The following is a 26,540-nucleotide window of genomic DNA, read 5'->3' as shown; positions in this document are numbered from 1 at the left end:
GTGCTTCTTTATTATTTTCTTCTCTTCGTAGAATCTTTGCCTATTCTCTTTTTCTGTTTTTTTTTCCATTTTCCTCTGTCTTTTTAAGTTTTTTATACTTTCACAAACAGAAAGAAACAGACCTGTAATGACTCAAACATAAAAAAGAGGAAATGGAAAGACTAAAAAAATAGTAAGCAGATTCCTAGCAAAGCAAGTAAGTCAAGGACAGAAATGAAAGAACATTTTGAGGGTAAATGGTTTAGCAAACAAAACACACAATAAACAGCAGAAAAGGAAAGTGTTGTGGTAATTAAATCTGATCAAAAACAGTTAAAAAAGATGGTTTCTCACAGTTGGAGTCTGACAAAAAATATGATGTTGACAACTTTATAGATCCCTGATCTACAGTATTTAGGCTACAGAGATACAAGGAATATTGACCCAAAACCTTTGTTAAATGCACTCTATTGCTTTCATAGCCTTTAGTTTATTGGTAGGAAAATATCTGATATATTCTAAGACAATAGGAACATATTTTTCAAAATAAAACATGGAACTTTAAAAAAAGGAGTCTGATTAAATCAAAGCTTGGGGTGGTAGTTCAAGACATGATGTCCTAAATGTAAACTACTGTCACAGATATTACATTCGAACATATTAATCAAACCAACCTGTAATAAGAGATGTGATCAGTTCAACAGCTCAGTCAGCTGAATCCACATTAGAAAAAGTCATTTGAAGCTTGTTAGAGTTAGCGCTAAGGCCATAACACACTACACAACCTGGATGAACTCTGTGTTGTGCACAAATTAAATTACCATTATCTGAAACGAGTTTGAAAGAGAAAAGCTGAACAGAATTCAAAAACTTAGACGATAGCTTTCACACCGATGGTGACTGATTGTCACAGTCCCAGTGCGGCTCTGTGTTTGCTTGTACATGTTAATGTGTCTGAGCGTGTCTGTTCGAGCCCTTCAGTGACTCCAAAGACTCAGCGAACCAGAACACGAAAGAGGTTCTGCGGGGAATCGGGACCAAACTCGAACAATTCCCATAAAACGCACAAGCATCCGACAAACAAATATTCAAATTAGCATGCAAACACTGAAAACAAAAACCTTACCTTCACACAGACCCGACATAAACACATGCAAACACACAATCGTCCAGAAATCGGTTGTACGTGCACTCTTTTGCATAGCTATCGCACTTTTCAAGAGTCACAAGAGGCTACCTTTCATAAATCATCATTTGCGTTGATAAATTAAATAAATAAACTCAGCAAACCACAGGAAGAAACAGAAGGAGGGCAAAAGGCATATAGTAAGGGGGGAAAATAAAAACAAAATACATGAATGTTTTAGAGAAGAATGGCAGTGAAGGCCAAAAGAGATCTGAACAGAGAGGGGAGAAGCAGCGAGAAAAAAAAAAAAGAAAAGACAAAGACGAGAAGAAATCAATACGAGGGAGATGGCAGCAAAGGAGGGAAAGAGGTCACAAATCACCAAAGCCAATACTGTGCGTGCCACTAATGTATGTGTGTGTGTGTGTGTGTGTTAGTGTTTGTGTGCGTATGTGAAGTTGTAGAGTCACAGGTCATTGCTAGCAGACTAATAACCATTCACACTTTGGCTAATGGAGACAAAGTAAGTAACTTAGTACACAATATGTCATTAGCTCACTTCAAGGCTAATGGAGACATACTGAGCTGCTGCTTAAACAAACACTAAAAAAAATGTCTTCACAGTAAGACAGTAAGTAAATGTGGTTGTCATCTAAAGTCACATTTATTCATAAGGACGTTTAGCGAACATACTCCCGCACTATTAAATTTAGCTACCAAAGGGAAGGTTGTCTTCTCAAGCATTTGTGTTGTTAGAAACGTTTCCTGCTTTGAATGAGGGACACAAAGAGCCAGCAGAGGGTCGAGGTAGCTACGTTTGTCAAACATGCTGTGACAAGCAATAAAGCTGGTTAGGGAATAAAACTTGTCCCCCTCGGTTGGATGTTGACCCCTGTGGCCCATTTGACCGTCCTGCTGCTGCTTTTTCAACCCCAACCAGCTCCCCTCCCCACTTTCTTGCCTTTGACCTTCACCAAGCATTCCCACCATCTGAATGAGGCTCTATCTGACAATTTACTGAGCTATCATGGAGCTCACAGACACTAAGGTTTTACATTCGAAGGTGTTCATATTAGTCTGTTGGCATGCTGATTTAACACAAAGTAGCACACAAATTTTACCTGCTGAATTTTATAAATATGCAAAATATTCATAAAAAAACTTTTTTTTAATAATTACAAGGGGATTTTGGGGGAATAACAAAACCCTAGACAAAAACAGATGGGAAATGTGTGAAATAAAAACAAGAGAGGAAATCCCAAAGCACAATCTGAAAGAGTTTACGTAACTAAATGAGAATTTCTTTCATTAGTTTACTGTAATTAATGTCAAATAATGTTCTTGTACACTGGATTCAACAGATGTCTCACTGTTTTTGCTGCTTCTTCATTATTACTCTGTGGGTTTCAGCCTCAACTTTCTAAAGAATCTTTTATTTTAGGGATGAGAAATATTTAAATGTTAGGTTGCACCTGCTCACACCCTCATACACACTCTATACTCCCAGGTCCAGGTGACGTGTCCCAAAGGGGTAGCCGATCCCTGGACCCAGGAGATGGTCCCCTTCTCTCTGGGGTGTCTCCCATCCTGAGCAACATGTTGGATACAGTGGAAAGAAAAAAACTCCCTTCCTGGTGCTTTGCAGAATAAAATTAATCCAACTGAGAATGTCTACATTCATTTCACATTTAAAAATATTCTTATGACTTAACATTTAAACACAGTTAGAGAGATAGTCCAAAGTTTAAGTGGGTTGAAATGTTATGGAGAAATATTATCCTATGTGTTATAGACAGCTCAGAGTTTCATTCTAATATGAGTAACAAGTTATTGGTTGTTCCAAGACCAGCCAAGCTTGTTGATGTCTTAACTCTAATCTCAAAAGTTTCTGTCAAAGGTGCTACAGCTGGCTGCTGCTTTATTTGTGCTTGCAAATAACAAAAAAAATTAAATGAACATTCTTGTAATGTAAAACTGACAGTGGTGTAAAAGTTTCTAAAATAGTGTTTGCATGCACTGCAATTAATTTTTATTTTAAATTAAAGTTGTTGTAAGATGATGTAATTCAGTTTGGTCTTGGCCCCACTCAGACCAGCTGTTACCTCATCAATTCATTAGAACTAGTCTTTATTTTTGACTTGCATTCTAACATATGAACTTATGTACAACAGGTAAGATATTAAATGTTCATCACCTTTCCACAGAACCTCACTTCAAAAGAATCTGAACTCTGGCTTTGAATAATACAAAACTGTCCCACGCACACACAAAGGGCTGATTGATATACTAGTTCACGATAAAAACATGAACTATTGTGTTTTCATGCTCTTCCTGGTAAATGTACACATTTTATCTTTATCTCCAAAATCAACACTTTCCTTTCCTTTAAAGTCCAAAATATAAATAATGGAGGGGGGAGGAAAGAGACAGAGAGAAAACAACAGGATACGTATCATCTTTCTCCTCTGCGTGGCTCCCTGATATCTGTTCGCCTCTCTAACTCTATCAACAACCCCCTTCTTCAGCATCCCTCCATCATCTCTCCACTGCATCCTCAATCTCAGGTTTTATCTGCCTCTGCTCTCTCCGGTTTCAGTAACAGAGTAAAGCCAAACCAGCATGATGCAGAAAGAGACTAAGAAGGGAAAAACAAAGAAAAAGAGGATGGAGCAGAGCAGGAAGAAGGATAATAAAAGCAGTATGGGGGTCAACGCTTTTAACTGTGTTTGTGAAGCAGCAAAAAACAAAGACAGGAAAACAGGTTTTCACATAGGCCAACAGATAATCAGTTCAAACACAGAGTGAATTTGCCAGGCACAGACTGCAGTCATTTTCAGACTGATTCAATAAAACTATGTTGCATAATATATAATCACTTTATAATCTCTTTGTTGTTCAAAGGTGGCCTAAATACGTTGAATGAGTGCTGTAAGTCACAATGGGAGTGTTATCATTATCACAATATGCATTTGTTTATTCAGAGACATCCAAATAGTAATGTTTTAGCAAAACCAATTAGTCTATTTGAAAATAAAAGCAGTTAATGTCAGAGCATGCCTTGAAGGAATGCAAGTTACACAGCCTTTCTTACTTGAGTTTTAAACCAAAAACATTTTAAGATGAAAGAAACAGAGTTACACCCATTTTGGTCAATCCTTGAAAATGACATACACAGTCCCATGGAATATTGTAAGATGTATTAGCACTCAGAGGCTTGACTATCTGCTACTACCATACCAAGTTAAGCTCAGTATCTGTAAAATTTACTAACCTAAAGCCATTTTTGTGCTGGCTTTGGTTTATTAAGTATAGTGGTCATCCTAATTGGGTTGACTCCAAAAGTTAATCTATTTTAGATATGCATCCAATGATTGTAAGAGTTTCAATCAAATCTGTCCAGTGGTTCAGAAGTTTTTTTGCTAAAAAACAATCAGGGGTGACATCAATGGTTAATACCAAAGTTTTACACAAACATACTGTGTAATGTGTAGTGGTGTGCAGTAATTCCAGTAAAACTTTCACTTCACTGATTTTTATTTAAAAATAATTTTCTTTTCTGCTGTTTGATGTGTCTCAATAGGATAACCCTAAAAATAAAACTGCAAAACTAAAATTTACACAATATGAAATGGCTTTCTTTTTTAATGAAAGCAAAGCACTCAAAAACCACCCACTTTTTTTCCTTTTTTTAACTGAGAAATGTCCATTCTTGACATTCTTCACGGTGTCAATTGCCGTACAGTATGACAAGTTAAATCCACGGGTCGTTAATTGAATAGGATTTCCTCCTAATAAGACTCTGTTTGGAACCCAGCAGCTCGTAAACGAATAGGGAACGAGAGATTAATAAATGTCAAGCAGCTCCCCATGATTACAGTGATGAGCGTAGATAGATGGATGATCACAATGTGTGATTTCTCCCAGTTGTTATCATCCTCGGTGGAATAAATTGCCTAACAAATTTCAATATAATCAGGAGAGAAAAAAAAATGCAAAAAAAAGAGAAAAAAAATATCCGAAACATGCTGACAACAGATTGTAGGCATGTATCACTGAAAACAACCCACTGTGTGCATACAGCAGTGATTCTATATTTGCACTTGATGTTTTCTGCATCTCATATTTATTTCTCGTAGATTGCGTTGCATTTATTTTCCTCTGCCTTGACTGCTCGAGTGTGACAGCTAAATTCAGATTGTGCTGCTCAGATGCATCTGTCTCAGTCTTGAATTAGGACTGCTGCAGATACACTAAGCATCTAATAAATCAAACAGCACACACACGCACACACACAGAGAACATTTCATGTCTTTAGGTTCTGGGTCGAATTACAAAAGGGAATCTCCCTAAAATATCTTCAGCGTGCCTTGTTCTCATATTTTCATCACTCTTGAGAAAGAAACATCCACAAAAAACATGCAGCTTTGTGCTGCTGTTGCTTTTCACAGTATTCCACTCAGCAGCCACTTTAAATCAGTCGTTCTCAGCTCGTATTTAATCCCTTGCTCTGGAGACCTGGGCTCATTATCGAGCAGGTGGATACACAAGAGCCAAACCGGTGTCAACCTTAAGTCTAAAAAACCCAGGCTGTGTACGTCTTTATCCTCCTGCCAAAGAAACAGCGCGATTCATCATTACTTAGCCAGCAGAGTAATGCCGTTTGCTGTCAAGTGACAAGTGTGGAGCTGGCTGCAGTCCAGTGCATCATACTGGATCCTATTAAAGTGTCCTGTGAACACTGAAGTACAACACTGGCACTTCAACGGCTGCACTCATACATCTGACATGTGACCTCCTCTCTCTGCACAAATAGCTAAACGGCTGAATTAGGAGCATAACCCTTTTTGCTTATAGTGCACTAGTGAAATGTTGTAAAGAGCAAAGTATCTTCAAGGCAAAAGGTTAATTTATATGAGAACGGAAGAGAGACTTGATCTGAAGTCCATCTGTGGGTTTAAGATATGTTAAGACCTTTCAAATTAATGTTCACTTGCTAACATATGGAACAAAGACTTTTTAAATGAACTGTTGGAAATACCATCTGCTGTAAGAGACAAATAATTAAAACATGTAATACTGTAATCTGTTTTCACCTTCCTCATTGTTTGGATTTATGCTGTTTTTTGTTTCATGTATCTGTGCTAAATGTTTACTTGCATTTTACCAATATTAGCTATGTATTTATGCTTTGTTCTTTATGTTGTTGCTTCAGTTTAATTATGCTCCTTTAGAAACTGTTTATAGAACAAGCTTGAATACACTTGACTTTGATAAAACAAACTAATACAAGTAAAAATCAAAAGTTCAAAGGTAGTATCTCACCGGGGTGTGACTAGTTGGACAACAGCATTAGCGAGGGAGTCTCCAGAATGTCTCACGACGTTCACAAGGTTTTCAATTTTCTAGTGTGATCTGCAGAAGCACGCAATCCTGTCACAGTTTCTTTTTTTAAATCAGTCAGAGTTGGTATGGGCAACTTATCCCAACTGAGTTTTCTTACAAATGTCTCCAACCTGTCTCATGAGCTCTAAAGCTGTATTTTGACACTTACATGTAAGCTTTCCTCTGACAGAAAACACAGGCTAATGTTAAAAACCACTTTGGTGATCAAAAATAGTTGTTGAAAAATTAGTCTCAATCTGCCTATCTTCATTTCAAATGTGTACTTTAGCAGATTAAATCATAAAAGTGTGGGTGGCAGCCAAAGTGGCTAGTTCTAGCCACTTTCCCAGTGAGAAGAAATGGGCAACAAAATAGTCACCTGCCAGGAATGCATTTTTGCAAGCCATGCACACAAAAGTAGGCTATGGTTTTTAAAAGCTGGCCACTCAAATTGCAGCTGTGCAACTCAGTGATCACTCAATCACAAACATTCAGAATTCAGTGAGATTGCATGCAAAAATTCTGCCTTTTTTGGCAGTCTAGCCGCCAACTAGTCCAGCAATTGCAGCCCAGTGAGATACCACCTTAACTATTTTTGCATGCCCATTTTAAGTTTCATTTTGAGTGCTTCTTTGTTTGTTGGCTTTGAGCCTTTGTGATTATGTGACGACAAGTGGTAGCTTTCACTCACCTGAGTTTTCGTCAACCCTCTCCTCCACAGTGTGGTCGTTCTGATGGACCCACTCACTGTTGCACTTAAAGTAAATCTGTGTGGCAGGCGTTGCTTTGCAGTAGAGATTGACAGGCTTATTCTTGACAATGTAGCCTTCCTCCGGTTCGAACAGGAAGTGAGGTAAGGGCTCTGGAGGGTCAGAAGGGAAGGTTTCTGGGAGCTCACTCAGGCTAAGGAAATCATCGTCATCTCTCACTGCAAAAAAGAAGAAACATTGGTATTTTCATTTAGAATTCTTTAAAACAATACATTTTTTATTTGAACACTAAGAACTGTTACTAACTTGCAATATTTGATGCTGTCGACCAGGAAAAAAAAAAAACATTTTATTTTTTTCACCAAGCCATAAACTGTGACTTTAATCTTATTTTTAGCATTTTCTTTTGTTTTATTGTGTGTCTTAAGTTTTTGAGTTAATAAAAATAAAACTCCACAGGGGGGGAAATGTAATGTTAGTGAACAAAAGAGAAGAGGACACAGACACATTAAAACAGCAGCTAAATCAGAAAGCAATTGGCTGTAAAAAAAGAGAAAAACATTAAAGTGCATTGATTTGGTCTGAATTTAGTCTAAAGTGATTTGCCCTTTACAATTTAAAAACACAAATTTATGCAGAGGTTTGTTTTGTAATGTGCAGATCAATAAAAAACAAAAAAATCCTGAAAAATCAGCATTCTGTTTCTGAGATGGTTGATTTTCTTGCCTGACAGATTTTGGTTGATTATCTTGCAGTTTAGGCAGTTTGATGGTCTGATTTCCCTCATGACTACTGTCAGGAGATCTGTAGGAACCTCCAGTGAGATCATTTGAATATAAGTGGAAGAGTACTTTACATACTGGGCCTTAAAGTAAAGCCTAAAATGTTCATGAACTGAGATAAAACTAAACCTCTCTGCCAATTTTTTTTTTATCCCAGTGATAGAAGAAATGTGCCAAATTGCTTTTTTTTAATCCATTTTGTCAACACAAAGCAAGTCTTGTGTCAATAAACTTTAAAAGAATTGTCAGTGGATGGGGCTAGCTGAGGGTCCTATTTGCTTTCAGGGGGAGCACAAACATTGTATCTTTTTAAGTGATCTGTAGAGCAAAATTTGTTGGGCAAGAGAATGGTAGTTTCCGTTTACTACATTTTATGTAGGCAACTACTCACAACTGCCTTCAAACATTTACCACCTAAAAATATCAGGAGGACAATACATACTGCATATAAATACTAATTAAAATTGAACACACAAGCTGCTTGATGGAATAATGCAGATTTTTTAAAAAGGGGTTTCTGTAGAAGGGTAGGAGTAGTCTGTATCTTACCTGCAATATAAACTGTCAAAATTATATCAGTTTGGAGAAATAGGGGGAAATTATCACAAAGGAGTCAAGCTAATGGTCATTCAGATCATTTACAGAATAGACTTCTTCCGTCTAAAACAAATTAAACCTCAAAAATGTCATAGCAGTTCAAATGAGCATTTAGTTGCCGACTTTTCACCTCATCAGTTTTGCATCGGGTAATTTCGTAGATCGGATATGTTTGGCACATTCTATTTTGGGACATGTGATTCACACAAAATGTGTTGCACCAGACTGTGGACTGTGTTCCAACAGAAACAGCATCCAGATTAATTATTCACAGAGGTCTATGTAAACGACCGCCTGGTGCAAAAGTGGAAAGACGTAAAAGCACACAGTATAGCATTTACTTTAAATACTATGAGATTATTTTGAGTTGTTTTAGATGGTTGAAATTCCCTTTGTTATAGACTCCAGTCTGACTAACTGTTAGCTCAACTTTTCTTTAACAACTTCTCCCTGATTTTCCAAACTGAGATCACTCTGACTCCTGTCTACTGCAGGTAAGATACTAGCAGTTCAAAACACAACAGTTCACTTTTAAAAAAAGTTGAATACCCTTTAATTTATTTAATAGGCAAACCATTTATAACACAATTTAAAATTCACTGAGATAAATCAAATTTGAGTCAATGCAAAACATTTAAATCTTAGTAACAGGTTTTTAAAATGTTCTCAAAAATAGATAAAACAGATTATTATCTTTATTATATTATTTACTATAACTCGGGCTGTTGTCCTTTCCAGACAGCCCTTGATAGGAGTGTTTTTGGAAATGTTTCTGTGGTGGCGGATATCCACTTTAAAGCCACATTGGTAAGATTGATTTTAAACAAGGCAAAATGTCTGCATGTTAAGCACTCAAAAAATAACTAATTTTCATTGTCAAAACCAAATTACATCTTGTTAGCTCAATCATTTCATAGTTAATGGAAAGAACTATAGCTTCCCCCAAGGTATGTACATGTAGGAAAGCTAGAGGTTAATCCATCAATAAACTCATAACTGAATGTTTAACTGATTTTTAGAAAGTCTGATTTATAACAAATGCAAGACGTGTACATACTGTATGATATTAGACTGTTAGATGAAGTAAAATGTCTGTTTTTTTATTCTAAAAGTTTGGTGGGGATTATTCAAGTGCTTTGTTTTTTAAATATCTTTTGAGAAACAGATGATATAGAGTAGGGAATATACAGACAGACAGACAGAGGGTAATAATTTAATTTAGGAGCCTAATTCTCCTCCTCCTCTGCCCTGCTTCCTCTCCACTATTGCATTACTGCTCTGTCCAAATTTCAGCCCCTCTTGGCTTCAATCAAAGGGACACCAACATTGTTTTGGCAACAGGTTGCCCAGGTCACCAAACCTCATAGAAATACAAGGGCAGGTGCGAAGGTGGCATCTAATTCTTTATTACCTACAGACTGACAAGGAGACAAACACATGCGCAAGTGCATAAGAGCCGAAGCACCAACAAGTTAATCCCCTAACTTGTAATTTATCTCCACTTTATTATCTAGTTTCATTAAGTTCCTAGACCCTTTGAGAGTGCTTCACCTGAAATTATGAGACTCATGGGAAAATCTGAACATTTTTAACACAGCGTCATGCTATTTTTTTCCCCCCACCACAGAATTGAAATTTAATGCCTACAACTTTGCAAAAACATGGCCACAAATAGAAACTCATAATGCAGAAAAATAACTAAACAAAACTGTACCCGCACACACACATTCACCACGTCTCTTCCTCGACTGGGCATGCTGTTGTGGTTCTTATCTTGGAGAATAGCAGTGTGCCGTGGGCCGAAGCTAAAAGCAGCTTAGGTAAAACAACAACAAGTCACAAATAGAGGGGGGTGAAATGAGTAGGCAGCGTTTCTACTTTGATGTCACGAAGCTGACATTTTCTGCCTTAGTTCTGTAATTAGTTCTCGGAGAGTATGAAAATTGTTAGACAATTTTACTGCATAATTTCATTATCAGAGGGAAATTCCTCCCCAACCACCATCATACTTGTGGTTATTTATCCAGTGTCATGTTCAGCCATTTATCTGTCAGTCATATACTTGCTGCTCTGCCTCTTCTGTCACTTTTGCCATTTGTCGCTATTTTATAATTCTCCGCCCCTCTGCTTTTACGCCTGTCCTGCTTTTCACTTTGCCCAGCACTCATTCTCACCCTCATCTGTCATTCAGGGAGCTGGGGGGTTCATTGCTCTGGAGCGACAGCTATAAATTATTGATTGGCACAAGAAACATGATAGCCTGAGAAGAGGGTGGAAGGAGTGGAGAAAAAGGGGAGGGGGCAAGGTTACATTTTCCTGTAAATAAAAGCTTCCTCCCCAGAAATACCTACTGTTTCTTTTCTCCACTCCATCAACTTTGCCTTCTCACACCAACTCCCACCTTCACTCCCTCTGTATGATTTCTTTCCCCCCACTCTGTCTACCTTTTGTTTCACCTCATTTTTACCCCAACCCTGCTCTTCTCCTGGCAGAATGACTTACTGGGCCTAACAGCCCAGCTCATAAACATCTTACCTGAATGCTGTCATCAGTAATGAATGGCTGGAGCAGAACAATGTCCAGGTTTAATTTACGGTATGTTGTAAATATGTACTAGAAGTAAGAACACGTATAACACCCATCCCCCATTCAAACCTCTGGCCCCGTTCACATTTGAAAACCACAACTAAAAGGTCTGAAAACCAGCTGAGAATGAAGTTATCACAAGTGACCAACTATGTCTGAGTGTCAAAGATCTTGTATCGGTACTGAAACAAAAATTAAAATGGCTGAAATGTGGATAAAACCATTTTTAATTTAAAAAAAATCCAAACCTGGTATCAATTTCATATATTTTCTCTCTGGGATTGAATTGAATTGAATTATTGATTCAAAAAGCAAGTCCCATTTGCATCAGTACTGTTCTTCACATTTCTAAGTTTTACATAAGAAAACCCCAATGGAAAGTGACATTTTTGAATAAATAAATAATAAATATGTAAGTATATATGTAGGTAATTAAACAATCAGATCTTTATAGTTACTCAAGAACTGTGAGCTCCGACACTGTAGGAAACTGTGAATACTAGCTTCCATGAAAAAATAATTGGAAAATGTACTACAGAAAGAAATGACCTCCTAGGATTTATTTTAAATTTAAGTCAAAAAACAGGAAAAGAGGAGTAAAGAAATGTTAGAGGTTGCTATTTCAAGCCATTTTCCTTGTAGTCACTACATATACAAAAAAAAAAAATCACTTGCTCCATACCAGTTACTGTAAGTGTTTTTGGTTTTGCAACATTTATAAATTTTGAGTCAAATTTGTTTGATAGTAATTATATTGCAAATTATATCCAATGGTGTTAGTTCAAAGTAATGGAACATGTCCATGCCAATATTAATGAATTGCTGAACAGTCAATGACCAATTGTCTAAAACAATAGTTTATATCATGCACAATTAGTAAATGTCTTCAATCAGAGGCTGTATTGATAAACATATAACTACTCTGCAGGCCAACAGGTCACAATATGCACAGTACTACAGTGTTTTAGATAAAAATTAAAGCATAAAAACATGTTTCCTAAACACACACAATCATGCTCAATCAAAGCAATAATTTCATGTTGCCAGAAGCAGTGTGATAATCTTCTATGTACTTACAATGCAAATTCTACATGATGCCTACAGAGACAACCTTGTAGAAGCCTACAAAAAGGAGAGTTGTCATTTGAAAAATCAACAAGCTGTGGAGCAAACCTCAACTTTTTTGATGTTTCATTGTAGGTGATACCTGTTGTGTTTTGTTTTTTTGTGTTTTTTTTCATCCTAAACCTCAGACAAGAATATTACATAAACACATTAAACAGTATTCAAAAACCTTTATTATCTTGTACCAGAGAAAAAGAGAATCACACTCAAGCACAAACTACTACACAACCTCCTCTGAAAGAGGAAGGGTTGCATGTTCATTTATACATGAGTGTAACCAATGCCGTTAGGGCTCCTTTTTCTTACAGAAAAATGCTTCAAGATATCATGGCTAAAGGCTCATTCTATCTTGCCTATGGTTCGGTTATACAATGGCATGTATAACCTCTTTCCCTCAGTACTACACACACCGCAAATAACTTTATTAATAGACAAATGAAATGAAATAAAGCATCCCCACAATAGTAAGAAAAATTTACTGCAAGTGAGCATAAACCAGAGCATCTCAGCAGAAGAAAGCTTTTCTAAAGCTGTTTAAGAGTCTGGCACAAAGTTTACAGAATAAATGTAAAACTGGTACCACAGAATAGTGTGATTTATTACTAATTTAAGTCTTAAAAATCTATAACTGTAGTAAGATTACAAAACAAAAACAAAATAAAAATTGAAGTTATAACCAAACTCAAGCATTTCAGACCATTTTGCAATACATAATCAAAATTTGGGGTAATCATAAAAAAATAAACAAAAAAGTATTGAGTGTGAAAGAGTATGCAACATGTGTGCAAACTAAAGCAGATCAAACTGGGCCATATAAGGTCAAATGATATGTGAATTGAAGTGTGTGTCTGGGTCTTGTGTTCTTGGTTGTGTGAGTGGTCTCTGATGTGTATCAGTGCAGTAGCTGTGGAAATCATGAGGTCATACTTTTCATTATCTTATCGGGTGGTAAGAATCAGCAGCAGCTGTGAAAACATATGCATGCTGAGAACCAGGCACTCTCTCACACACACATTGTAAACAGGCATAAACACATTTACCACTGGTGCCCCCCTTACCCACTAAACTTCTACCACAACCATCAGTACACACACATCCAACAATGGACAGGCAAACAGATCTACAACAATCCCCACCTACCTCAGACGCTTTGCAGCCAAAGTACTCAAAAATTCACGTAGAAACAAACTGAAGAAAAACAATCCCACAACTGAAAACAAAAGTACAAAATACATTTGTGTATTCAAGCAAAGGAAAAACCACACATTTCTCCTGTGTGTTGCTGCATCTCTTCCTCTCTTACTCCAGCTTTACGTCTCACAAACATTCGCACATTGTTCCACAAAAACAGGAAAACATAAATTCCCACAAATGGCACTCTTATTACCCACAGCTCCTCGTGCCCACAGAACTGTTGCCTACAACCATACCTCAAAACACAGACACACAACCCACATCGTTTACTCTTCATTAGTTCCAATTCAACTTAAAAATACACATTGAAGTCTTTTAGGATTGGCCTTCGGAGAGTTCGGAGAGATGAAAAGAGAGATGAATACTGTGAGAAAAAGAGTGAGGGATGAATGAAGGGACAGAAAACTGGTGTGTTGTTGCTGTGGCATTAGATATATCACGTCCACACAAACACTCACAAATCTGCAGCCTGAGAGAATCACGCAGGGGGTATATATAAAGTGTGCAACCAAACCCATCCTAAGGAGGTGGTTGAGCATGCACAAACACAGACAGTGGACCGAGGCATTCAGCACATCAGTGAGAAACCCTGCACACACAAATATTAGTAGAAGTAAAAAAATTTCAGCTAGTCACACATGCAGAGGTAACTTGAATTTTCCCCCTTAGTTTCTATCAATTGCTTTAATTTGCTGACAAAACTGCTTTAAGAAAACAGCAAATACAAGTTATTATTCTGCACTGAACCGTTTTGTCCAATGGGGATTATGTACTAAGTTTTCTTAAATTTAACCATGCACTAATCTATTATGCATGCCATGCACAGCATGTTGGTACAGTTTGTTCACTTTCTGACTGCAGATATACATGGAACCCCTTTAGACCTGACAGAGAGAAACTTCACTGATAAAACCAGTATATATTACTGCTCCTCTGTAGAAGTTTTTTTTTTTTTTTAAGCTTAGCCAAGTTTATATTTAATGTACCAAAAACCAGATTTGTTTTTATGGTATTTGTGTCACTATCAACTGATGCTACTGCAGTTTTTTCAAGGTCTGTTTTACTTAATGGGTTAGTTTTTTTTTTTTTTTTTGCTTTTTAAAAGTAAATAAATAAATAAGGACAACACTGTTTTAGAAATGTGGTCAGAAAGTAGAATGAAAGTCTATTAGTGGTGCACTTCTAATCTCGACATCTTTCTTATTTCATTTTATGTGAATTTGGTGAGGTTTTTTCTAACTTTTTTTCCAGAGATTTTTTTTTTTTTCCAAATTGTAGGATAAGTGGCTCCGATGAGAATGATAAGAAAAATCACTTTGCTAGCTGACAGAACATATGATAAACTACCAGCATGCAGGTGTGGGAAGATGTATCTTTAACAGACAAATGTGTTTATAAAAAAAAAGAAAATCGTGGGCGAGTTTAGTCAGCTGAGCTTCTTGACAGAGCTGTTCAGAAAATTACTTTAAGGGTCACATTCCTTCTGAAACCCCCAAACAGTCACACATGGTCAGCATTTATTTAAAACTTAATTCAAGTTTTATACTCAGTCTGCACTTTGATTAAAAGAAACACACATTGAAAGAGAAGTAAGGAAACCTAATCAGTCTATTAACTTTGTCCAAAGGGATCAATTAAATCTACATATATTATAATATGAACCTCAGGGACACATTATATCTACACTGGAGCCATTTGGACCGAATCATTACAAAAATGACAATGTTCACTTTTTTGCATGTGAGCATGTGTTTTTGTCCATTTTATTGCACTTTATAGTACTGTTACTTTTTTGTGTGTGTCTAAGACCTGGGTGGTCAACTATTTCTACATGATGACAGAAATAATCCCCTGGATGATAAAATAGAACATGCACAGGTTGTCAGAAGCAATTATTTATCTACTTGGCTTTCAGAGCCATAGTAGGCAATTCATAATTGCAGAAAATACTTGAACGCTTGACTATCTCAATACAGAGCAGACAGTGACAGCTGGCTGGTGTCCTCTGACTTTCAACATCATGACACATAAGGCCCAAACTAAAGCTTGAAAGAAGATTTGCAGCCTCGCCTGCAGAGCGGTGACTCAGTGAGGCTGCAGCTGGCCCCAGTTAAAAGACCCAGAGTGGGGTACTATTTGGAGAGAAAAAGAAAGAATAAATCTAAGGTATGCAGGTGGCCTTATGGGTAAAAAATGCATATTATAAATACAAGTCAAACTCGTCATGAAGTTTCTTAATCCTTCACAAACTGGCTTCTGTATGTACAAGAAACACTAAAAAATACAAGAAGTACAGGTTTTTGTTTGTCAGTTGTTTAAACTTTTGATATGTCCCTTTTATGACAAATGAAACTAGCATTCAAGATTGCAGATTGCCTTGCATGCTAGAGTTTAAACAACTATTTTGCAAGATCTGTTAGCATTAAAAGTATGTGTTGGGGATGACCTTCAGGTACTACCACACCAAGTGTTAGTTCAATATCTGTAACTCTGAGTGACTTATCATCATTTATGTGTTTGCTAAGGCTGATTAGCTGTGGTGGCTATACTGAATTGGGTTGACTCCAAAATTTTATCAGCTGTAGATGTACATCCAATGATTATTTTCTGAGTTTTATCAAATTCTGTGCACTGAATCATAAAATATTTTGCTAAAAAGTAGAGAAAAAATTATATGCATACACAGACACAAGCCATTGCATGGTCGCCCCCCTTCCATGGTGGCAATGACTGCCAGTGGTGATAGCAACTGCAGATACACACTGAACTCCAGACACTCCCAGTGTCTTATTACACAACCCTACACAAGAAAAACGCAAACAGGCATGGTCTCTGCATATTTAATTTCCTCCCAAATTATAATTCTGAAAGTCACATCACCTTCAGTTATCAGGTCAGCGCACAAAGCTCACAGCCAGTGCACATGCATTTTTAAACAGGCTTTCAGTAATCCCAAGCAGTTCTGTGTAGGTATGTGTCTGCATTTGTGTGTGTGTGTGTTTGCATTTATGCTGATGCAGTGCTCATTTTATGGAGTCTAAACTTTTGTTTTGTCTTTGACAACTAGATATGAATGAACACAGTAGCTGGAAATTTAATGATTGGTGACCTCCATGAGTCTAAGTAATTGTGCAGTGCATTTCCAGTGTTTTCTAATGACATATTTACTGTTTTTTCTATTACTTTAGGAATATTTAGAATTTTTATTTATTTGGCATTCTCTGGAGTTGAGTCAGTAGTCACCACTGGGGGAGGGGGATGGACAGTTTGGAGAATCAAACATAAGGTTTTTTTGGTATAGTTGAGATAAGGACAAAACCAGTGGTGTCCAGTCCTGGTCCTGGAGGGCCTCTATCCTGAATGTTTTAGGTGTTTCTTTACTGTGACACTTGATTTGAATGACCAAGTGATTACCAGGCTTCTGCAGAATTTGAAGACCTGCTGAAGAGCAAGAAAACATCTAAAACATTCAGGATAGTGTCCCTCCAGGATCAGGATTGGATACCACTGGTCAAAATCAAGGGTGGGAGATGGAGGGGTTGTGGCAGTTCCAAACCAATGTTCTGCTATTCTAAAACAACTTAACTCTTAAAAATGTCAATGTAGTACAGGTGAACCCTATCTTGTAAACTTTTACACTGTCATCCCTTTTGCATTGAACAGTTACTTATGTTGAAGTCTATGGTTAACTGAATTGGTCTGATGTTTCTTACTAATAATATTCTGTGTGAAACATATTGCAAAACAGAACAGCAAGAGTAATGTGTTAACTCAACCCTTTTTTACAAACTTGTATCTTAACAGTTACTGAGGCAAGGCACCATTTAACGTCGAGATACAAGATTGTAAGTTTCAGACAGGGCAAGAATTGCTCAGTGCAAGTATTATTCATTTAGGATGAAGCATACTGATGTGGAGAGCCCTTAACCTGTCAGAAACACCACTTTTGGTACAAAATCTAATTTATTGCACAAAATATGTACAAGTATATTCAAACTAGGAAAAAGCTCAAAAGGTTAAAAGTTTTGGCAACAAAACTGATGAATAAAGAAAAAGTTGAGCTAAAGCATCTTGCTCAAAAGCTAATTGTATTTTTAACTGCAGTGATATGAATAATACTGCTAAGTCTTAAAATCTGAGGTTGCCAAGGCTAACAGGAAAGGGAATGTATTAAGAAAAACAAAATAAAAGAAACAACAACAAAAAACAAAGATAGAAAGGAAAATAAAAAGGCAAAAACAAGAGTTATGAAGTGAACAAATCAAAAAAATACAAAAATGTTTTTCATGCACTTGACTTGAGGCATCTCAGATAATGCTTGGCTGAGAGTCACGTTCTTACGCTCCCAAACAGATTTAAACTTGGACATACATCACTTGTTTATACAATTGGGCACACGCGAATTTTCAGCAGCGGGCAGATGATGTGTGGGTGTTTGCAGGTAGGCAGTGTTAGAGCTCTCAGTAGCTATTTTTTATTAGCTGTTTTTGCCAAGATTTACTTGCACATAAACACAGACACAGACACACACAGTTACTCTACTGAGATCTAAGTGTATTGACGCTTGCCCTTCTGCATCTGTTATTAGTTCTTAAATTATTGTACAACTTCACTCTCTTCCTCTGCCTTATCATTATCATTGCTTTGCTCTCCTTTTTTTGCTTTTAAGGCTCCCTTGCATCTTTTTTCTTTGGTATTTTTTCACTTCAAGATTTTGGAAGGGATTTCTAGAGCTCAAACATGGAGAAAAATAGGAAAATATGCCTCTTTTGTCCTGAAGTGGACCTTAAGCCAGTGCTTATCTCCAGTTTCTGCAGAGCAAAGACAGCACAGATACACCTCACTGGACACCACATGATGGTCTGCAGCAGGGGTTTTTATCTGAATCAGCTCTTTCAAGGTTGAGCACAAGGCAAAGAGGATTTGGTTACAGGTTTTTCTTTTTTTTCTTCTTCTTCTTTTTTTCAGTGTCTTTAATGTGCCTCAGTTTGTGGGTGGAACCCTAAATGTCACACTATCAGCCACTGCGGACCTGGAGAGACCAGATGAGAGCCAAGCTATTTGAGTTTTTAAATAAGCTGTGGGTTTCAGTTCCACCTCCTCCCTCTGAATAAGGTTACAGGCATATAAACCGGTAATGTCAGGCCTTTTAGAGGGGAGTAGCATCTCTACCATTGCTCATTTTGCCCTCACTTCTTCTCCCGTCATGCTATAGTAGTTGATCCCCACCCTGCATTAGACAGAATTACAGAAAACTGTAACACCAGTACAAGTTTATGGTGTTTATATTTCATCAGATTGATTAGCAAATATACAAACTGTAACTAACTGTCATGGCCAAACAAATGCTATGCTTCCTGTGCCAGATATACTGAACTACATGTGATCAGTACTGGAAATTAAATAACAGAATAATAAGGCAGGGACTTATTCACAAAGCAGCTTTTCAGACAGGAGAATAAGAAAGAACAAAAGAATCATAAAAAACATTGTAAGCAATGAAATACAAAAGTTTCCTTTTGTATCACACGCACATGCATACTCAAATGCAGATGGAATATTTCGTTGACATGTGTAGTCTTATGTGAGCTTATGAGGGTTAAAAAAAGAAAAAGGAAAAAAAAAAAAACTTGTGCGAGTTGCTGTGTAATGTTATCTTCCAGATGGATTCTGTCTCCCTTATCCAAAGGCCTGAGGGAAAAGCAAAGCTTTCATTCACGTTCTACTATCACAGTTTAGTATCGCTATTAATACAAACAGCCAGCGCAGGGCAGTACATTAGAATATCAAAACACTGGCTGAGGAAGAACTTCTATTTTCAGGGAGATAGGATAATGTTTTTCTGGGAGGCTGAAAGCTGAGAGGATGTGAGGTTGTAAAACAAGTCAGAGCTGCGTGATCCACATTTAACTCTCCATGTCTCTGTTCAACATGTCTTTGCATATTTTCAACCAGTCAATATGTCAATGTTCGCCTCTGTCTGCTCGTCTTTATAAATGTATGTAGCTTCATCCATCTGGTACTTCTCTGTTCTTTGTTCAGTTGGTCTGCAATGACTTAACGTTCTTTAGAAATCTTGCTTTTCGTTCCATTTTTGTGCCACCTTTCTGTCCCTTTTTTCTCTTCCTTTCAGCCTACTTTCTCTCTACTTTTGCTTTGGAGTAATGGCATAGATTTAGCCATCCGTCTTTCTTAGGTCACTTCCCCGCAGGCGTATTTCACATCGACCTCTACCCACCCAGCCACTTTTTGCAACATTAGATCTTCTCTTTCTTTTGGCCTTTTTAAAAGTGTCTCATGTTTTTCAGACAAATCTGCAATACCATGTCTTCTATCCATTTTTTACTTTGTTTGCCATCTCATTTTCCATATTCTTGCATTGCTCCACCAATTTTCCTCAGAAAGGAATTAAAACACTATGCTCTGCTAGGTTTTGCAGATAATTTTCTGGGTGAGGGTACACACAAATGTGCACACAATAAGAAGGCCTAAAATCAATTAATAAAGGCTTACAGGCTTGAGTCATTTGAAGATTTTCCCATGTTTTGGCTATTTTATTCAGAGCTTGAAGATAAAATTGGATCAATTCACTGCTTATGCCTTCCTCCATCTGGAGGCTCACCATCTCTCACTTCCTTTCTTTTTTATCCCTCTTCTTTCTCTGGCTCTCTTTTTCCTTCCGATTGCATGACTTGGTTTTCTTTCCTGGCTGGCCAGCCTGTCCTCCTCCCCTGCTGTGTCTCTCTTCTCTTTCACAGTCCTCCCCCTATCCTTCCCCTTTTCATTCTGGCATCAATCCTGACTCCCTACACTCATCTTAAATCCACATTTCCTGCTTTACACATCCCCCTTTCTTCCCTAAAACTCCATCTCACTTTGCTTTGCTCTTTGGCATCTTTCTACCAACTATCTCCCATCAAACCTCTAAGTCTCAAAGTTGTCTTTTCTCCTTCTTCTTTTACCTCTCTAGCCCTCATTTTTTCACCTACCCCACTTGCTCTCTGTATTCTTTCCTACCTCTCACTCCTCCTTAGGTCACTATAAATAGGGTCTCAAAGGGGTTTTATAATGGACTTTAGCTTCTGACCCTATTACAGACACATTACCAATCATATTATTCTCTCTATCATCTTTCTCCGTCTCTCTATGCTTACTCACTTTGTACACAGCTGTTTTCCAGTCAGTCTTGTGTCTCAATAATGCAAACAAGTTCAACGTTGACTGCGGAAATGCAAAGATAGTAGATATGCTTCTCTAAAAAGCATTTCTTTTTTCATGTACTGTTTTTTTAAAATAGCTTCTCATACATCTTTTGACTTTAAAGATTCTGTTGTCTTGTGGGTTAAAATCACTATATTACTACATTTGTTGTTGTATTTTTTTTTTTATTTGATAATTCTCACACTAAAAAAACAATGTTTCTGAGCAAACGAAATACATCAGTGTTGAATTCTTCATTATAACCAGTGACTTTGGTTGGAAGCTAATGAGCCAGCTCACAGCCCTTGTTCTGTATTGATTGTGATAATAAATGCCAGCAGTGTCAGCATGCCATTTTGGAGTCTCAAGTACAAGCTTCTGGGGATTTTAGCTTGTCATAATGTGAGCAAGATGAGGAAGAAAAATTAGTCAGAATGTCAGGTTCTTCTTTTAACATGATCTGTGTTGTCTCTCTCTCGATTTTTTTTTGTCTCCTCATCTGCAGCATTATTCCTAATTACCTTTTATCTTAGGTCTACTACCATCACAGTTGCTCCTTTCTGAAATGAGCTGTGCTCGAGCTTGTGAAAGCCAGAGCAGTAATTATTAAACAGAGGCATAACAACGTAATAAGCAAGTCTATACATGAGAGAGGCCAAGAGTAAAAATTACTGTTTTATCTTGGCTAAATCTGAAAAATTCTTAAAATTACACAACAGGTTTTTTAACAGGTTTCATCAGTATGTAAAAAGGAAAAAACTGATTAAAACACTCTGGCAATAATCAATGGTGGGCTTAAATGAAAGGCTTTTATATTAGAAATCTCAGTCCAAGTTAAAAGACTCTGAAGAGATTGACTTTGTTTGATAAACTCAGGAATAAATCATAAAGTTATTCACAATTTTATAATTGTTAAAATCACAGTTTAAGAAAAAAGAGCCAAAATATCAGGTTCAGTAATAAGTTTGTTTCCTTTTAGTTAAGTACAAACATCCTTCTGCAGTAGAATGAGACAGCAGCTCGTGACTAAACTTTGGTCATCTGCTATATTATTGACCAGAGTGTAGTGGCACAAAGAAAAACTTTAAGTTTGCCAAATGAATCCACAATATGACGTCTACATGTGAAGGTTAAAACAGGTGAGGAAGATTTTTAAATGATAAGTGCCAATGATTAGAGACCAGCTGAATAAATAAAAGTCTTATGTTCTTCTCCTTAAGTAGTACTCTGGAAGCCTGTTGATCTCCACCACAGGGATGGAGCACCATCCTGCATTTGACAATGCAAAGTGCTTTCTGACTCACTGCCACCAAATCTTTTGTAAGTGGAGAGCTGTGTTGAGATCTAGTGAATATAAAGTCCCTTGTTTATACTGAAATCATTCAGTGGCATCTTCTGCTCTAAGGAAGCACTGTCATTCTTTATGAAACCACTTTTATCAGGACAGAAATGGTCTATCATGCAGTTTAGGTGATCACCTAGACAAACTTTGTATTGATTTTTAGTGACCTTTTGCTAAAAGGATACATATCATGCCGGCAAAATGACTCAAGAAACAAAATGAGAGACACTGAATCGTCTTACTCTAGAAATTGTGAGTTTGGGGTTTTTGTTTGTTCATGCTCCACAGTTTCTATTACAGCCAAGAATATAAAGAATAAAAGCTATTATAAAGAATATTAAAAGTAACACTGGGATTTTGAAATTTCAGTTTTAAGGTGAAATTTTGGCAAAATTATGTTGTTAGTCACTGTGTATGGTGCAAGCTTAAGCCAAGACCCACAAACCAATCTCATGGTAAAACACATTGTTTGTCCACAGAGCAAAACTTTGTAGTTCAACAATAAAGGCTCAAAATATGTTGGTTTTACTTATTTAATGGTTAGAAACGCATACTTGTTTAAATACGCCTTAAAAACATTGCAATGTTGGGACCGATTTTGCTAAAAGTTTTCCACGTTTCTTTAGAATTTCGACTTCACTTCTTTCCTACATGATTGGGTTTAGGAGATAAAACACATTGTTGAAATACGTAAACAGTGACAATGTATAGAATTTGAACCATGACACTCTTGGGTTGCTGTCCCAATCAGTGATTCTGCATTATACAAAACAATAGCCTCATGATCTGTTGCTAAACATTCTTAGCCCGTGACATTTTGTGCTGTGACATTATTATATTCCTCATATGTGTTTTCCTGCGAGAGCGGGCTTACACCCGACATTGGATTTAGCTATAATTGATCCTTCAGACGTGCAGTGATTCTTTTTACATATTGGAATGTCATACAGATTTTCTTTTTTAGGAAAATTCTCAAAATGATCATCAAGTATCAAACTGTATTTTTAATGTTTATTGGGAACCATAACCACATTAATGGTTCAACACAAACACTCTATTGACGTCCTGCTTACTTGTACTTTTTTCATTGGTAATGATAAAAAATAATTTAGAGTACAGTTAAGTCTAAGGTGGTAACGTGTAGTTCATTAGAGGAACTGATAAGAATTACAACTTTTCCAGTAGCCTTAAAAAACAGAGAATAATGTTGTTGTAAATAAACATGCAGGTCATATGTCGTTCTGTTGAGTAGTTGGTTTGTTTACTGGCTCCTTATTGCAAACTAATTTGACATGTATCCCAGATGCAATCCGTGCTGGTGAATTCACAAATATTAGTGAAGCTTGAAGGAACGAGTATACAGTTCAAAGCTGTGAGAGACTTCACACGCTCAGACGCCAGCAGGCAAAAAGACCACAAAATGTTTTCAAAGTGGCAAGAAGAGAATAATAAGTAAGTTCTGCAAGTGAAGTCTTTCCACCTTGAAAACATATTTTTACTTTAAACTGAAACATTCTCCCTTGTTTTCTTTTCTAAGCACTTGGGGCAGCAGAATTATATCACAAGTCAGCGGACCATCTTTGAAAAAGGAGAGAAGTTGAAGCCCCTCGGCTCTGTGCATTTATTTTGTTTCTTCTCAGTGAGATTGTTTTCTCTAGGCCTTGCATTACAATTATGGAGCTTTTTGTTCCAGTGATTTCTATTAGGAGCAGGACTTAACAGAAAATATTATTTCTGTGGCAAAGTTTCTTTTTTTTTTTTCAAATTACACAAACAATTCTTGGCTACAATATAAAGTAAATGTTTTTAAATAGTTTTAATAAGGCTTTTACAATGAAGGATTTTAATGGGAAGAAAAATGACACGTTGCTGCACGTTGAGTCAATTTATCTATAATTTTTATTTCAGAGTATTATAATGCTGAATTCCATTTAACACAAGTAAGTGTGCAGTTGGTTCCCAAAATGGTTCCCACTGATATACCACTATAATGACGAACATAGGATTGTTTATAAAAAGTCTTTGATGAGTACCAACAACTACTCATATAAGATGGATTGGTAATGTCTTTTCTCCCATTTCATGGTGTAAGCAAACACATACCTGTTCAAGACCAATGAATAAAGTGCAAGTACCTTTTAAAAGCAGAACTTGGCTACAACATGCCATCTTAATTCTAATTATGGTATTGAAGGTGTACATTTGCACACTTGCTTTGGATTTTGATTTTAAATCTGCTGTCATGGTATACTGTTATGACTTGCTTATCTGAAGTTGTATTGACTTAAGTATTAGACAAGATGGTTTTGGTCTATTTTTTTTTTATTTTATAATAGGATGTAAAACCCTAAATGTGCAAGGGGATTTACTTTTGTTTTTGTTTGTTTTTTCTGCTATTAAACAGATGGGGTTCAGAATCTCAAAAACATGAACAAAAGTTAACTGTATGCATCATTAACCTTACATGACTAGTTTGAGCATCAGACTTTCATTAGTCACAGAGCTGACGGATGCTCTGCATTAGCAACATATGGATATACATAAACAATGAGATTAAGAATTCACAGCTGACATTCAAGCTCTTTTTTTTGCTTGGTTCAAATTGTGCTTTAAGTTTTGAAACCTGTTGGTATCCTCTAACAAGCAGAAGTCCTTAGATAAAATTTAGAAAAACACAGTATTTGATTTTTGCACCAAAGGATTTTGCTACATTGCCTGCAGAACTATTGAATTCCATTTATACTGTTGATAATTTTCTCAGATCTTGCTAATATGTTCAGTTTAATGTGACAGCATGTGTGCTAGGATGTCCTGAAGACCTAAAATCTGTGTCTTTGTGTTTAATCTGTTCATGAATTTGTACGTTAAAAGTTAGAAAGCACCACTTTGATTCTGTCTCTACTGGATCCTGAAGCTGATTCTCTTGTTATGCAAAACACGCCTGCAATTGGACAACACAAACGAGTTTAAACACTGCTGCTGCTCTGCTTGTTTCTGTTTTCTGTTTTACATCAGCACTGAGAGCAATATGCATTTGAAAAGGCCATCAGAAAAAGGAAATAATCATGGCTAAGCAAAGTAAAGGTTAGAAGTTCAGATCCAGAGGTAAACGAGTGACTGAGTCACTCTGTTTATGTGAATCGATCTAGAAAAAAAAAGAAAAGATGGATATGTTGATAAGTTGAATTTGCCCTGCAGCTACTGGTTCTGCATGACTAGGTCAGCGAGACCCCACACAAAGCGGCACAGCCAAGATGGGAAATAACAAGAGATTAGTTAGTTAACTGGGGTCAAAAGGTCAAAAATGATGACGCTTTTAACTGCGTGCATATTTATGTGTGTATGCGTGTCCGTATGTGTGTGTGTTGGGGGAGGGGTTATGTTACTTCTGCACGTGTCTGTGTGTCCTGTTTGCATGTGTGTTTAAGCGTGAGCTATAAAGAAGATGTGTTGTGTGATGAAAGAGCCTCTGTGCAGGTGGACGCTGAGGTCAGAAGTTGAAATGCTGTTGGGTGGGAGGGCTGGTGGTGGGGCCAACAGAGAGGACTCACTGCATGACTGGATCAGTTTGCAGTAGGTAGCTCTGTCACAGAACTGATGAATGGGCTTTAAGAGTTTCAGCCATGTAAGCTCAAAGGTAATGGACTACAGCTGAGTGAGCCAATCATATTGTTCTCAGAAAAGTGGCACGCAGAAATGTTATGATGGAAGACGGGACATGTTTAGACAAATATGAATCAATCAATCACTAAGAGGTTTGAATTCTGTGAACTTTTACCTTCTTTTGGTTCTATTGTGAGAATAGGAGAAGAGAAAATTACATTGGAATGAAGTGGATTTATAAAACAAGCTAATGGATGCTGTAGCTTTGAACCAGAAAGTTGTAAACAATCTAATTAGTTTAACATATTTTTTTATCTTTGTTACATCAACAGTTAAAAAAGTAGCAAAAGCCTTCTCCCCATTCTACAAAATATTTCCACCAGAAATGTATTCCAAAACACATCATTTACTAGAGATGAGAGGCATAGGCTTCATCTTCAGCATTCAGTACAAAGACTCCCTGCTACTGTCCAGGTGGAGCAATATCACAGATCTAGAAGCCTCCGCATGTAAATGCAGAGCTTTGGTAGCAGTTGTATGATGTTACATCTTTGCATTTCCATATCTTTTAACATCTAGTCTCATGAGAACAGAAAAGTTGATCCTTGGTCTTTATGGGGATTGGATAAAGATACAGCTATTGTGCTAAAGAGGACAAAATGAAGTGCCTACGGCTGAAAATGCTCTCATTTATAATGTGATTTTGCCTCATCTTTTAAAAGTAAAAAAAAAACATCTATTGTGACAGCATAGCATCTTTGTAAAAGAAAAACAGGATTGATCCAGTTGAAAGGATTATGCCAGCTGTGCTAAATCAAAATTGTAATTGAAGTTAAATTGCTTTTTACGGTTATACAAAAACATATCTTTCAAGATCACAGTGTGCACATCTGTATATGGAGTGCAATGACATG

At 36.9% G+C, this 26,540-nt stretch overlaps 1 protein-coding gene across 2 annotated transcripts in view; it reads right to left on the bottom strand.

Annotated features, from left to right (window-relative positions):
• si:ch73-72b7.1 (netrin receptor UNC5C) overlaps positions 1 to 26,540 on the bottom strand; it is a 194,300-nt gene that overhangs the window by 87,514 nt on the left and 80,246 nt on the right. For both annotated transcript variants that reach the window (XM_017413777.3, XM_017413776.3), the window contains exon 2: positions 7,179 to 7,415. In XM_017413777.3, coding sequence (XP_017269266.1) covers positions 7,179 to 7,415 — 237 coding nt within the window. The remainder of the gene's footprint in view (positions 1 to 7,178; positions 7,416 to 26,540) is intronic.

This window comes from Kryptolebias marmoratus, linkage group LG1, assembly GCF_001649575.2.
Source record: "Kryptolebias marmoratus isolate JLee-2015 linkage group LG1, ASM164957v2, whole genome shotgun sequence".
NCBI classification, from domain to species: Eukaryota; Metazoa; Chordata; class Actinopteri; order Cyprinodontiformes; family Rivulidae; genus Kryptolebias; species Kryptolebias marmoratus.
Note: the sequence above shows the minus strand (reverse complement) of the source record. Positions and strands in the feature narration are given on the sequence as shown.